Source organism: Salmo salar, chromosome 05 (genome assembly GCF_965601325.2).
Source record: "Salmo salar chromosome 05, fSalSal1, whole genome shotgun sequence".
In the NCBI taxonomy this organism is placed as follows: Eukaryota; Metazoa; Chordata; class Actinopteri; order Salmoniformes; family Salmonidae; genus Salmo; species Salmo salar.
The window spans coordinates 21,087,202-21,101,579 of record NC_138295.1 but is presented as its reverse complement, the minus strand read 5'-3'; the positions used below and the strand labels follow the sequence as shown (position 1 = coordinate 21,101,579).

The 14,378-nt window shown below is 39.6% G+C and overlaps 1 protein-coding gene across 1 annotated transcript; it reads right to left on the bottom strand.

Annotated features, from left to right (window-relative positions):
- Positions 1–5,308: 5,308 nt before the first annotated feature.
- On the bottom strand, positions 5,309–6,936 carry nkx3-2 (NK3 homeobox 2). The gene is made up of 2 exons (XM_014199143.3): positions 6,287–6,936; positions 5,309–5,856 (listed from the first exon to the last, which is right to left on the bottom strand). The coding sequence occupies exons 1-2, from the start codon at positions 6,678–6,680 to the stop codon at positions 5,420–5,422; spliced, it is 831 nt and encodes a 276-aa protein (XP_014054618.1). The 5' UTR covers positions 6,681–6,936; the 3' UTR covers positions 5,309–5,419.
- Between the last annotated feature and the right edge of the window lie 7,442 nt (positions 6,937–14,378).

Genomic DNA, 14,378 nt, shown 5'->3' with positions numbered 1-14,378 from the left:
TAACTGTGCTATTGTAACCTGACATGTCCACATATCATTTAATTAAGTCTATAGCCTATATGCACCGATAGATTTTGCCATGCATATGGGAACATATGGCCTACGGATTTAAGTCTCAAAGAACGTCATATTAAATACCAATTTTCTATCATTAGATCTGCAACTTGATCTAGAACAACAACTGGAACATGTCTCTGCGAGAGAAAATAATTTCACTGATTAAGTCTCATTATACGTGTCAAGCGAACATGTATGGAATTGTCCTTGACATCATGCAAGATCTTATAATATATATATATATATATATTATATATACAGGCATTCAGATGATAGTAAGAAAAATGAAAAAGTACTAATAAACTGGTAAATTACTATACCATGTTGAGTAAATCATGTATGATATTTCTTGTACTGGCAAACAAAAGAGCAGTGACTGTGTGTGTGTGTGTGTGTGTGTGTGTGTGTGTGTGTGTGTGTGTGTGTGTGTGTGTGTGTGTGTGTGTGTGTGTGTGTGTGTGTGTGTGTGTGTGTGTGTGTGTGTGTGTGTGTGTCAACAGAGAGAGAGGGAGAGACAGGAAGGGGGAGGGAGAGGGGGAGAGACAGGGAGAGTTTGAAGGTGTTTGTGTGCGAGTCGAGAAACGTATCTATATGGTAAATATACATTATTTATTCATCTATGTCTACCAGCCTCAAACATTGTGCTCTTGCTCTGATTTAGGCCCACACAACAACACTCACGAGTCACATTCCGAAAAAGTGCACCAATGTATGGCAATAGATATTAGCGTTCCATGCACATGAATTGAGGATTTCGTTCGGTGGAGACAAATTTGAGCATATTGAGCAATATGGACACGCATATGATCATAATGTTTTGTTTGCTGTTGCAAATAACCATCCTGTGATCTACTCTATATTTTGATGCAACCAACTATTGACCTATATTAACATTATAATTAAGGGCTGGGCCCTCTTGAATAGATAAGGTGACATATTTCGGATTAAACAAAAAAACGTTTTGGAAGAACCTTCATTAATTGGCCTAGGTCTGTATCATTCAAAGTGATAAATATGATGTCGAAATAAAATAGGAAGAAATATACCAAACAATTTGTCAAAATGAGTAGGCCTTGATTGGAATGCGGAGCCGTTTGTTGGATGACATACTTTTTTGTAGTTGTTTTGGAACCAAGGGCCTCTACTGTTGGTGTCGATCACGATCTTTGAGATTTATTAGATTGGCATGTATTAGTGTCTTAAAGACACAATTCCACATGGGCCTATTGCGATCTTGCGATTTCAAAAGTGACAAACGATAACACGAAGTGATGCACTCCACATAGCTAGCCCTATAGCCTAGCCCCTGAAACCAGTTCAGTTTCATTTCTTTGTTATTTGAAAATAAGCGAAGAATATTTAATTTGTCTGTCTGATTCGCGAGCAAGCCATGGTTCATTCGCGCAATCCATTTGCTGAGATGTATGCGTAACAAAACAATTATGCACGAATTACACATTTCCTAAAAATGTATTGTCTCTTCCATGTAAATCATTAATTTCACCCTTTCCTTTGCTGTGTGTTGCATCTCGGCCCTGCTGGGCTCACCTCAGCCAGCGCCGCCCAAGCCAGCTTGGCACAGATGGGCATACAGCCTTGGTTAAGGAGATATGTTTCGCATAAAGTAACGGGAAACGATTCCACTCACAAAATATGTAAAATCACTACGCAGACTACGTTTTCAATTATTTCAATCTAGCTGTTCTGTAAGAGGTTAAAAATAATTTGTGCTGTAGGAGATATGTTGTACGATTATTTTCATAAAACAAACTGCATGCGTTGAATGGACCTATATGAACAGTATAGGCCTACCGATGTGGCCCACCAACGTGCTACATGGCATGTGTTCTACATTTGACCTACCATGGTAGAGGCTTAGTACATGACAAAAAATCGGAAGTCATGTTTTAAATTTCAAAACATACTTTTAACCATCTTCATGCTTTGCGCATAGGACTACACGCATTCCCTCCAAATGTCATGCAAACGCTCTCATGTATAAAAACAAGTCTAATGGGTAGACAATGAAATGGGGTTAATGCATACCTATGTGGGTGTTTGCATTTCACCAATCAAAAGTAGAAAAGAAGAACTTCAACTGCCAGAATATTTCACTCTTAATGAGATGTCTTCTTATGCAGGCATGAGACAGAATGCCATGTCAATGGGATTTGGGATAGGTCATGTAGAATAACAGCCCTTTCTATAACGCCGATTTGTATTTCATTTTAGCAATTCTCTTTTTAAGACAAACTGTGTTTGTAGAGAAACAAGCAATTAACAGAATCATTGGAGATTTCCTTTGGGCTGTACGATTGTGTTGGTTGTATAGCCGGGCGTGGTATCAGATATAGGCTATAGCCGCGCAAAGTACTCGATAAGAGTTTGTGCAAGAATTATCCAGAATACAAAGATTGAAATGCCCTTTGTGCTTGGAACCAGGGTGTCGGGTGGCCTAGCGGTTAAGAGCGTCGGCCTAGTAACTGAAAGGTCTCTGGTTTGAATCCCTGAGCTGACTAGATAAAAAAAAATCTGTCGATATGCCCTTGCGCAAGGCACTTAACCCTAATTTGCTCCAGTGGCCGGGTCCTACAATAGGTGACCCTGTAAAACAACACATTTCACTGCACCTATACGATGTATCCCTTACAAATAAAGATAGCACTTTTTAAACTGCAGTCGACTGTGGAATTTTGGACACAGTAATTGCAGAATAATTGCGGCATACTGTAGTTGAACTGCAGTTATACTGCACTGTAACTGCAGTCACAATGCAAAATTACTGCAGTAAAAAAACGGTGTTATTTTGGACGCAGTATTTGCAGCATACTTCAGTTATACTACAGTATGCTACAGTTATACTGCAATATTTTTTCGTAAGGGATGTGACAATAAAGTATGTATTTATTTTTACCCTAATTGCTCTTGTAAGTCGCTCTGTATAAAAACGTCTGCTAAATGACGAAAATGGGACCATTTCTGTTGGTTTGGTCAGAGAGATGATATGTTGAAAAATACTATAAAAGTTTCTCTGATTTATGAAAAATTTGCCTATCGTTTGCCGCACGGAAAAAGTAGCCTATCTACCCGAAATAGTATCGAGTTTGAAATTAGTTGTGGTTATAAAAGTCAGTCCATAGGCTTACGTTTTTCTCTCCCTTTACCTCCTTAACACCCAAACACTCATGGGTATAGATATCTTCATGTTGACACACCTCGAAGGTTCCTGTCAGTTTACATAGTTCAGGAATCGGGGACCCATAAATCATTGTCTGGCAGGTGTATTAGTGGGGAGGCAAATGAGGATTAGTGTATGGCCAACCTGTCAGGAAGTTGTGCAGTAAGGGTGGTAGCACTGAGGGGTGTGTGGTTTAAACTAGGGCCGCTAGGATAGGCTATAAGATTTATAGGCTATGATTATGATGAAGTCATCACATATCAGAATTGAACCGACTACTAGGCTACCTTTACTTTTAATAATAATACAAAATAATTATAAGAATAATCATCTACTTGTTAGTTTTATGGTTCTTTATTTGTATGTCTATTAACTTTGTTCAGCCAAATAAAATTAAATGAATCAGCACAATTCAACTTTCTGTCATTGAATGAACAAGTTCATTCAATCAATTATTCCGTTTCTCAGGAATAAGATGAAATTAACGTATGAAACCCTACCTCTTCAAAGAGTATCTTCAATAATTGCACGTGTCTTTTCCTACTAGCACTGACTTTGCTGATAGCTTTTTTATTAAGGAAAAATGTACTTACTACGACTTTGATGTGGTTATCTCACCTATAGCCATATTAAGATGAATGCACTACTGTAAGTCGCTTTGGATAAGTGCTTCAGATCAATTACAAAAATGTGAAATGTAATTATGTAAATAAAAAATAGTGTGGGATTAAAACCGTCACATGCTCTTGAACCCTGCAGTTTTGGTGTGCAGAATATTTCTCTCCCATTCTAATTAGACCTTCGTGAGACATGTTAGTTTTAACCTACTGATAAAGAGTACAGTAATTAATGATGAGCAACTGGAATAAAAAAAGGACAATGCTTAATTCATGATTTAAAAAAAAGTATTTTGAAATACATTGGTAGGCTAAATAAATAATCCCCAAACAGTTATTATATAACTGGTTTGAGGGGAATTCCTCAACTGTAGGCTTATATGGTATATACTGTAGCTGCAGAATAAGGTGGGCCTGCCTGGAGCTATAAGGATGATGAAAGGAAACTGACCAAAACCATGTTAGAAAGTAGTTACTACTTAAATTAGGCTACACAAACAAAGAAAATGTATGCTACAGGATACAGGTACTACATGGTATCTACCAATTTAGTAATTTGAGGTCAAGAAAATAAAACCCTACATTTGTTGTTGTGATGCAATTTCGTTCATCAATGCATCATGGGTATTTCATTGCTTATTATTATTATTAAGTTAATGAAGTTATTATTAAAATGTTGTTATCATTATGACAACAAGAATGGTTAATGACACAATTACAATTCATTTAGGCCCACTGATCATGGTCAACAAAACCACTGTCATATTAACTGAAATTCAGCCCTTACAAAAAGATTGCTGTTTTGAAATTGCAGTAAAAGTGCAGTAACTTCAGTCAGCAGCTGACTGTGTTTTTTTGGATGCAGTAGTTGCAGCATGCAGTAATACTGCACTCCAACTGCAATCTTTTTTCGTAAGGGAAAGTCTAAAAAGGGAAAAAGGACATACATATTAAGGCTCGAATCAAACACGACTAGCTTCAAAATATAATATGCCTGATATGTTTTTAATGTTTGATTTCTCTCTTAATAAACAATCAGATTTAGAACAATTAGAAAATAAGTACATTTTTAACAAGAGTTCAATTGTTACTGTCTCTGCCACAGTTCACGTTAAGGTCATAAGTACAAAAGAAACCTTCAAATCGATATTTCAGTCAGATATATGTCCACACTCTATCTCTATGTTTCGAAAAGTGCTGAAAATCTTACCGTTACCCTACAACCGCAGCAAGAAAAGAAAAGCAGTAAGGGAGATATTCGAAATGTCGCTTGGGGGTCTGATATCTCCAATGCTCGTAGTATACATAGGAACACAGATGTTGTAGGCCCCCTCTGGAAGGTTTACAACTCCATACAATCTGAAACAATGGCCTAGTGTCATCACTATACCAAGAAAAGTGACATGTTCAGTCTAGACACCATGAGGCAGTTCAAATGATTGACATAACTCACATAAGTAGTTCTGAGTTCATTTAATCTCTCCTGATTTCTTCATAAAAAGTCAATAAAGCAAATGCCTCGATTTCCTGATGGAGGAAAATAAATACAAAGTAGGCTATTCAATTCTCATTGATTCCCAGCACAAGTAGAGAGTGTCCATGCCGGGAGGCAATAGGCGTAGGGGTAGTAATACGACGGCTGGAGAGCGAGGAGCGGAGGCCGCAGTAGTTCTCCGGGGTTGTACTGTCTCTGGTCGTCCCGAACTAACACTTTCACAGCCACTTTCTTTGCTGCAGGGGCCGATGCCATCAAGTCGGCAGCCATTTGACGACGTTTTGTTTTATATCTGCGGTTCTGGAACCATATTTTGACCTGCGTCTCTGTCAGCTTCAGGGAGGCCGCCAGGTCTGCTCTCTCTGGTCCGGATAGGTATCTTTGGTGATTGAACCTACGCTCGAGCTCGAACACTTGCGCGTGGGAGAACGCAGCCCTTGAACGTTTTTTCCTCTGTTTGGGCTGATCCGAACTTTTATCACAACTGGCCTCGTCTAGGTTGTTGGAATCTGAAAGAAGAAATTGTGCATTTTATGAACTATGAACAATACAAATCATCACTTTTCTTAGACCACACAAGATGGAATAGTCAAATAGGCCCTAGCTCTTAAAATGCATCCAGGGCTGTCTGAAAACTAACCTCACACTTTCATAAATCATCATTGCCATATACACAAGTTAATGGAATATATAGATTGAAATTAGGCCTAAAAATGTGTGTATGCATGACATAACATCCCGCTGCCTCATGCGTAAAGGCGGTGCCTCCTGCGAGTAAAATAGCCTAATGTTTACAACACATTGGGGAAATGATTTGAAGGGATTAGACTAGGATGTTCCCCATAAAGTATTTTTAGAATATTACTTTAAATTATGGTTTCAATTCATGTGTTTACAGACTTTTACCCGATATGTCCCAATAAAAAAAATGTAACTTACCCGAAACATTAGGTTCACAGTCACTAAGACCTTTTGCGTTATCGACAGCAGTGGATTCATGGTCCGTTTCGTCCTGCAAACTTTCTTCCAGGACGTCTGAAGCAGGATCCCTGTTTTTCTCGGACTTGCAAACCGCCAGTCTCTTGCTGTCATTGTCATCACTGAGACCTGAATCCGAGTCGTAACTTTTCTGGTCGCTGGCCATGCAAGCTCCCTCGTCACTTCTACACGCCGCGGGAAAGTCCTCCGAACCAGTATCCATTTCTCCAAATATTTTCCAACACGCAGTCTTCGAGAAGCAGATGTCCAAATCTGGCAAGTGTCGACTGTCCTCTTTTTTGTTCAAAATGGCTTGGATAGAGAAAGGCATTAAGGAGTTGCTGCGAACGGCCATTTCAAAGAGCAAAGTTTCTGTCTTGTAAAAATCGTAGATATGGACCAACGTCAAATCATCCGCATTGTATTCCCCTTGAAGCGCTATTACTGCTTTTTTGTACCTCCCAGATTTGGTATCTCATTGCATTCCCACTGAAAAAGCGATGGAAATACTGCGTTCAGCCTATATCCCGAGGCAAGATGCTTCTCCTCCGTCAGCTCTCGCATTAGCCTAAGCTTTCTCTCTTTTCCTGCCTTTTTCACACAGATCCACTATCCAACCTCACCTGTGACAGACAGCGATCCCTCTCCATTTCCTATTGGACGAGAGGAGAGAAAACTCGAGTGATGATTGGCCACTGTAAATTACGACACACTCACGTCCTGTCTGGCAATAAATATGTTTTTAAAAGGTTAACCCTTCACCAGCCAAAAGGGCTGTTGTATATCAAACCATGAAAATAAAATGACCCATTGGAATGAGAGTAGCCTAGCTAGCATATGTTTGTCTTTAGCCAACGGACACCAATAGATACGCATCCACAACTGTAGCCAATGTCACTCAGAATAATGAGAACTTCGAGGTTGATAGTAATACAGCTGTCAGTCTACCTGGGTGGCTGTTGTTGTGCGCCTTCTCCCTATCCATACATAGGCCTACCGTTTGCTCAATAGATGATGTTATTGACGACGACCTTGGCCTTGAATCTATACTGTAAATACCAACCACCTGAACCACAGGTAAGCTTCACTCGGTGTCAAATGTATTCAATTAAGGTTGATAACTCATAAATGTAAAACAAAGAAGAGTTATATGGTAGGGATTATTTGCGTTATGTCTGGAGTTCTTTCTGAGGAGCATCTTCCCGTGAAATAATGATGTAGGCTTTATGCTTCTCCTGCTGTATGTTATAAAGCACATGCCTAAACCCCATTTAATTTCAATGCATGCACATTATGTTTTTCATGGTTTGCCACATGTAGGCCTATAAATTACCACAGACCTCGGGTGTCGGTGACATGATCTGCGGGCCCACAGGCAGCACATTTCAACACATTGAGGTAGGAGGAATAATTATTTTCTCATTGGCAATTGATCGAATTGAGGTCTTAATAAATTCGTCCAAGATTTATCATTGATCTTGTTTGTTTCGAGCTATAGGTAACCTAGCGGTTAAGAGCGTTGGGCCAGTAAATGAAAGGTCGCTGGTTCGAATCCTCGAGTCAACTAGGTGAAAAATCTTTCCTTGAGCAAGGCACTTGACCCTAAATGCTCCTGTAGGTCATTCTGGATAAGAGCGTCTGCTAAATGACTAAAATGTAAATGTAATTCAGGAGCCGTGCTTGTGTGTTTCCTCTCGCAATGATACCACAACAGTAGAATACATATAGGCTAATCTTTAGCCTATTATTTCAGATGTTATATTATCACCATGGTATAGTGCATTTGGTTTAGGATAGAAATAAATACTAAATTAAGTCGAGCAATATGTGTTTGTCTTGTAGCGTTAGCCTCTCTTTACGATTAACAAGAACCATCATAATGCATAGTGTAGGTTTTGTAGGATCATAGTGTAGGCATATCATTCATGCAATAGCCTGCGTCCCAATTGGTCAGATTATTGTTGTGTTATCTGATAATACCAGATGTAGCCTCCTTTATAGTCTACGCCAAGGGCTACCTCTAATAATAATAATACATGTCATAGTATTATTTGTATAGTTGTTGTTGTTATACATAATATAATTTTTATCGTGATGTTAGTAAGACATGAATAAACATCAACAACATTCATTCAGCGCACAATGCACGAGTTAACCAATATTTATGAGCAGACCGCAAGCGTGAATATTCGAATGCTTCAGCAGTTCCCATAATATAGGCCTACGACTTCTAACCATGTCACTGAAGCGTTTATCCACTATCTTCTTTTACATTGACTCATATTTGTGTTGATTGAAAGTTGGTGATATCATCTGATCTTTTGTATATATAAAAAAACAACAAGTAAATCAATACAATATGCTACCAATTAAAACACATAAAATCCGTAACTGGTATTTGTGAATGTCTTCTTGCGCAAAAAAGCAATCGAGTTATGCGCGGTATACGCGTAGGCCTATGTCATTTATTATATAGGTAGGCCTTGATTAATAATATATTTTATGGGCACAATGTAGAGCATAATGTTGAATAAGCAGGGATTTTTTTATTTCTTTTGAATATCAACCGTTTAACAGAATCATAATAGGGTCATTGGCATTGAATCTGATGCTATCATTTCAGATATTTGCAGTTGTATTATTTCCATTCTAAATAGCTTCCTCATCTTGATAACAGTTTGATGATTGCAACAGTTTGCAGTGATATAAATATCAGCACGAACCCACTGAATATGAAGTGAGGTCATATGCCTAGAAAATGTATAGGACAATTGATGACAAACATGTTATGAGTGTGTAATCCTATCATACCTAGGCTCATTTTAAAATATTAACGGTTTCTCAATTGTCAAGTGGATCAATGATGTCATTGGCAGACCTTTTGCATGTATATGTCCTACCACCTAGTGGTCACTGAGTATACTACTTTGTCATTTGCATATGTGGCATCATTAGTGAAAACACTAGCAGCCTGAAGTACATATAGGACCTTTCCCTGCTGTGCAACCGCATGGACCCTGCACCTGGATTAGAAGGGGACCTCATTTTTATTTTTCACATAATTTAAAAAGACTGCCTTTGTGTACAGACAATTGATTGTTCTTTGTGCTACTTTTGCATTTTTATGACGATATCATGACATATGATCCTTGCAAAAAATTGACTGCTGATCTCACAACAACTCCTTCCTTACGGGAATAACCCCAGCTGACTTAAGACTTAAAGTTTGACTTAGTCTTGAAGAGAGTATTAAAAGGTTTTGTAATGAGTCTTCCCTGCTTTAGCCACAGAAGGAGGGTAAAGAGAAGGTAAGAGAGAATAAAATGGAAAATGGGTCAAATTGAGAGTTTGTTCATGTGCCAGAGGTCCAAAAAAGAGGAACTCACCCTGGCTATCAATACAACGTCAACCAGGCTCCCTGGGCTCCAGCGTGTTTAGATAACCAAACTGGGATGAATAATAGAAAGTAAGTAGCTATAAGTGGCAAGAAAACTAAACAGCGTAACAGCAGTTTGCTGTACAGCAAGACAATAAGTGATGCATAGTAAGTGATATGCAATAAAAGCTTCAGCGTGGGTATGCATAGAGTGAAGCAAGATTGATGTCACAGATGTATAAAAGCATTTCTTTGCAAAGGAAAGTCTTTCATGGCACTCAAGGGGAAAATCTACCTCTAATGAATTCATCCCAAATCGGCATACCAACTTGTGGTTAAATTTTTTACAGTGTTTTAATTAAGAATTGGCAGAAGTGGTCAAAGAACTAATTGGAAATAAATCCAATGTCCCCATCAATTTCACATATTCTTCCAGACCATCAACAAAAACATACTTTTGTCCCTTTTCAGAATTTAGCTTCTCCTCTGCCATTTCATTTGTGGGTGTGGGACTTATTGCACATTAGGTATAAATATAAATGTGAAGAGAGAATCAAAACTGCCCAGACACATAGGCTCTCTAGGACCGGGTTTGGAAAACTATATAGAAACCCCATAGTGTTTGTGTCTGTTTGTAAGGTCCACATCATGCTCTCCAGCCTATATATAGAGGGATACTCAGGGACAGCAGAGGTAGATTAGATAAGATGGGTCCCTCTGCTGGCTGGGAAAGACACTGACATGGAGGTGGTGTCTGGGACCCACAGGTAAATTTGGGCTTTGTGACATTCAGATGTAGGATCTTAATTTGAGCATCCTGATGCAGGAGAACGTTCCTGCAATGTAGGACATTTAAAACTTGTAGTGTATTTGATGTTAAAAAAGGCTTCTGAGTGGAGTCTTACAAAATGGAATATAATGATGCGGATAATGTTTGGAATGACAAAATGTAATGTGTACATCTAAAGACCTGCATCACTATAATGAGAGCATTTAATTTTTTTATTTATTTTTAGCTTTTGTTAATGTTCTAAGCTCTGCAGAACAAGCATAAGGAAGTGTATCGCTGGTTGGGGTAAGTTTCTCAAAACCAATTGAAATCTCCAAAGAAAAAAAGAGTCTGGACTATTCTATAACATGCCATTTTCATCCAAAATACAGATTTAGTTCAAATAAAGTGAATATCTCTTTTAAATATTGCAGATTGCACTTTTAATGGTGATTATATGTAATAATTTTAATTATCATTGTTATATTCAATTACAATGATGGCAGATCATTCTGTATGTTGGTGTTATGGAGAGTTGACATAATGATGTATTAATTTGTCCACAAATTTCATTTTCACTCCCTGAATACCTCCTTTGTGTGATGTAAGGGAGAAAACTACCACACTCCCTGAATACCTCCTTTGTGTGATGTGAGGGAGAAAACTACTACACTCCCTGAATACCTCCTTTGTGTGATGTAAGGGAGAAAACTACCACACTCCCTGAATACCTCCTTTGTGTGATGTGAGGGAGAAAACTACTACACTCCCTGAATACCTCCTTTGTGTGATGTAAGGGAGAAAAGTACCACACTCCCTGAATACCTCCTCCGTGTGATGTGAGGGAGAAAAGTACCACACTCCCTGAATACCTCCTCCGTGTGATGTAAGGGAGAAAACTACCACACTCCCTGAATACCTCCTCAGTGTGATGTAAGGGAGAAAACTACCACACTCCCTGAATACCTCCTCCGTGTGATGTGAGGGAGAAAACTACCACACTCCCTGAATACCTCCTCAGTGTGATGTAAGGGAGAAAACTACCACACTCCCTGAATACCTCCTCCGTGTGATGTGAGGGAGAAAACTACAACAAAACCATTACACAAGACATGCATGTATACTGGGTTAACCTGGCGTGAGAGTGGTTGTGTCTCCTTATTTCTACACAGCATATAACTTTAACCTTATGTTTTTAACAGAAATCCTGGTTAATCGAGCCGCATGACAGAACCATGGTAACATCTCTGTTTCCCATCCTCTCCAGGGTGTGTTTATGACAGGTCCTGAACCTTTGCGTGCTGGTATGAGGAAGGAGGCTTGCAGCACGCCATTCTCCCCCTCTCTTACGAGAACCGCTGCCAAATTGCGTTCAGATGGAGCAATACATGAGAGGGCACTGCCAAGAGTCATTTGCAATACATGCTCCCAAAAGGTCCTCTGCATTTCTCACCAAATATCAGATCCACCATGATACCCACCCTTAATCAACTTCGACATTGAGAAGTGGAGGATGAGCGCCACCGACAATAAGTATGCGTTTAGTCACCTAAGTAATGATTCAAATGCCCCTAATCTTTTTTTTCTCAAGAAACATTATCCTTGCATGCGATGAACCACTAAATAGAAGAACCCTTTGGACGGCACACACCTTATACTGTAAATGTTACCAAGAGACAAGGGAAGAGCAGGCCTAGCTGTGCCCTCCTCCTCTTGGAAGTTATTCAAAACAACTCAGCATTGGCTACATTACTGGGCTCACACTCAAAGCATAGGAGCACTTTTTAGTGGGGGGATAGCCCACTGTTACAGTCCAATTCATTTGTGTAGATAGCGCAGACATGATTTATAGTGGATTTTCAGGTGTGTTCTACTGACAAACGAGCTCCCATCTGCCTTCGGCACGCAATAGACAATACATGCAACTCAAGCACATTCATGCGAGGCTTCTCTTTAGTCAAGGGCCTCGTTGCCTAAATGCCTCTGTGACTATTCTCTTTCTCCTGCGCTCACACTTCAATAAAAATGTCCTAGTCCTTCATAGAAAACAAGCCTTTCATGAATGTTATGTCAGATGTACTTCTTTTGAATATACACAGGGGTTTATCAGGTTATCAAGGCTTCAAGGATCATTTAGATGTTCTAGAACTAACTGAGGATAGTTGGACTGAGGTGTCTTTGACTGTATATTACCACTTTGAGCTCAATACTGCTCATATGGAGGACTTATTATATACACAGTGTATTCGGAAAGTATTCAGACCCCTTGACTTTTTCCACATTTTGTTACGTTACAGCTGTATTCTAAAATGGATTAAATACATTTTTTTGCTCAATCTACACACAATACCCCATAATGACAAAGTGAAAACAGATTTTTAGAAATGTTTGCACATTTATTACAAATAAAAAGCAGAAATACCTTCTTTACATAAGTATTCAGACCCTTTGCTATTAGACTGGAAGTTGAGCTCAGGTGCATCCTGTTTCCATTGATCATCCTTGAGATGTTTCTACAACTTGGAGTCCACCTGTGGTAAATTCTATTGATTGGACATGATTTGGAAAGGCACACACCTGTCTATATAAGGTCCCACAGTTGACAGTGCATGGCAGAGCAAAAACCAAGCCAGGAGGTCGAAGGAATTGTCCGTAGAGCTCCGAGACAGGATTGTGTCGAGGCACAGATCTGGGGAAGGGTACCAAAACATTTCTGCAGCATTGAAGGTCCCCAAGAACACAGTGGCCTCCATCATTCTTAAATGGAAGAAGTTTGGAACCACCAAGACTCTTCCTAGAGCTGTCCGCCCAGCCAAACTAAGCAAATCGGGGGAGAACAATCAGGCCATTATAGTAGAGTGGCCAGACGGTAGTCATTCCTCAGTAAAAGGCACGACAGCCCGCTAGGAGTTTTCCAAAAGGCACCCAAAGACTCTCAGACCATGAGAAACAAGATTCTCTGGTCTGATGAAACCAAGATTGAACTCTTTGGCCTGAATGCCAAGCATCACGTCTGGAGGAAACCTTGCACCATCTCTACGGTGAAGCATGGTGGTGGCAGCATCATGCTGTGGGGATGTTTTTCAGCAGCATGGACTGGGAGACTAGTCAGAATCGAGGGAAAGATGAACGGAGCAAAGTACAGAGAGATCCATCATGAAAACCGTCTTCAAAGTCCTCATGAACCCCAGACTGGGGCGAAGGTTCACCTTCCAACAGGACAACGTCCCTAAGCACACAGAAAACACAGGAGTGGCTTCGGGATGTCCTTGAGTGGCCCAGCCAGAGCCCGGACTTGAACCCGATTGAACATCTCTGGACAGACCGAAAAATAGCTGTGCAGGAACGCTCCCCATCCAACCTGACAGAGCTTGAGAGGATCTGCAGAAAAGAATGGGAGAAACTCCCCAAATACAGGAGTGCCAAGGTTTTAGCGTCATTACATTTACATTTTAGTCATTTAGCAGACGCTCTTATCCAGAGCGACTTACAGTAGTGAATGCATACATTTCATTTCATGCATTAAAAAAAAAAAAAAAAAAGGTTGTACTGGCCCCCATGGGAATCGAACCCACAACCCTGGCGTTGCACACACCATGCTGGCATTGCAAACACCATGCTCTACCAACTGAGCCACAGGGAAGACTACACGAAGACTCCAAGCTGTAATCGCTGCCAAAGGTGCTTCAACAAAGTACTGAGTAAAGGGTCTGAATACTTATGAAAATGTAATATTCCAGATTTTTTTTTTTAAATAACTTTTCTAAAAACCTGTTTGTGGTTTGTCATGATGGGGTATTGTGTGTAGATTGATGAGGATTTTTTTTTTTTACATCCATTTTAGAAAAGGGATTAACTCATCAAAATGTGGAAAAAGTAAAGTGGTCTGAATACGTTGCTGAATGCAC

Bases quoted from the DNA above. Each gene is read 5' to 3' on its own strand.
- nkx3-2 (XM_014199143.3), bottom strand. From the start codon at position 6,680: ATGGCCGTTCGCAGCAACTCCTTAATGCCTTTCTCTATCCAAGCCATT. The intron at 5,857-6,286 runs GTAAGTTACATT...TTCTTCTTTCAG, and splicing joins CTGTGAACCTAATGTTTCGG to ATTCCAACAACCTAGACGAG.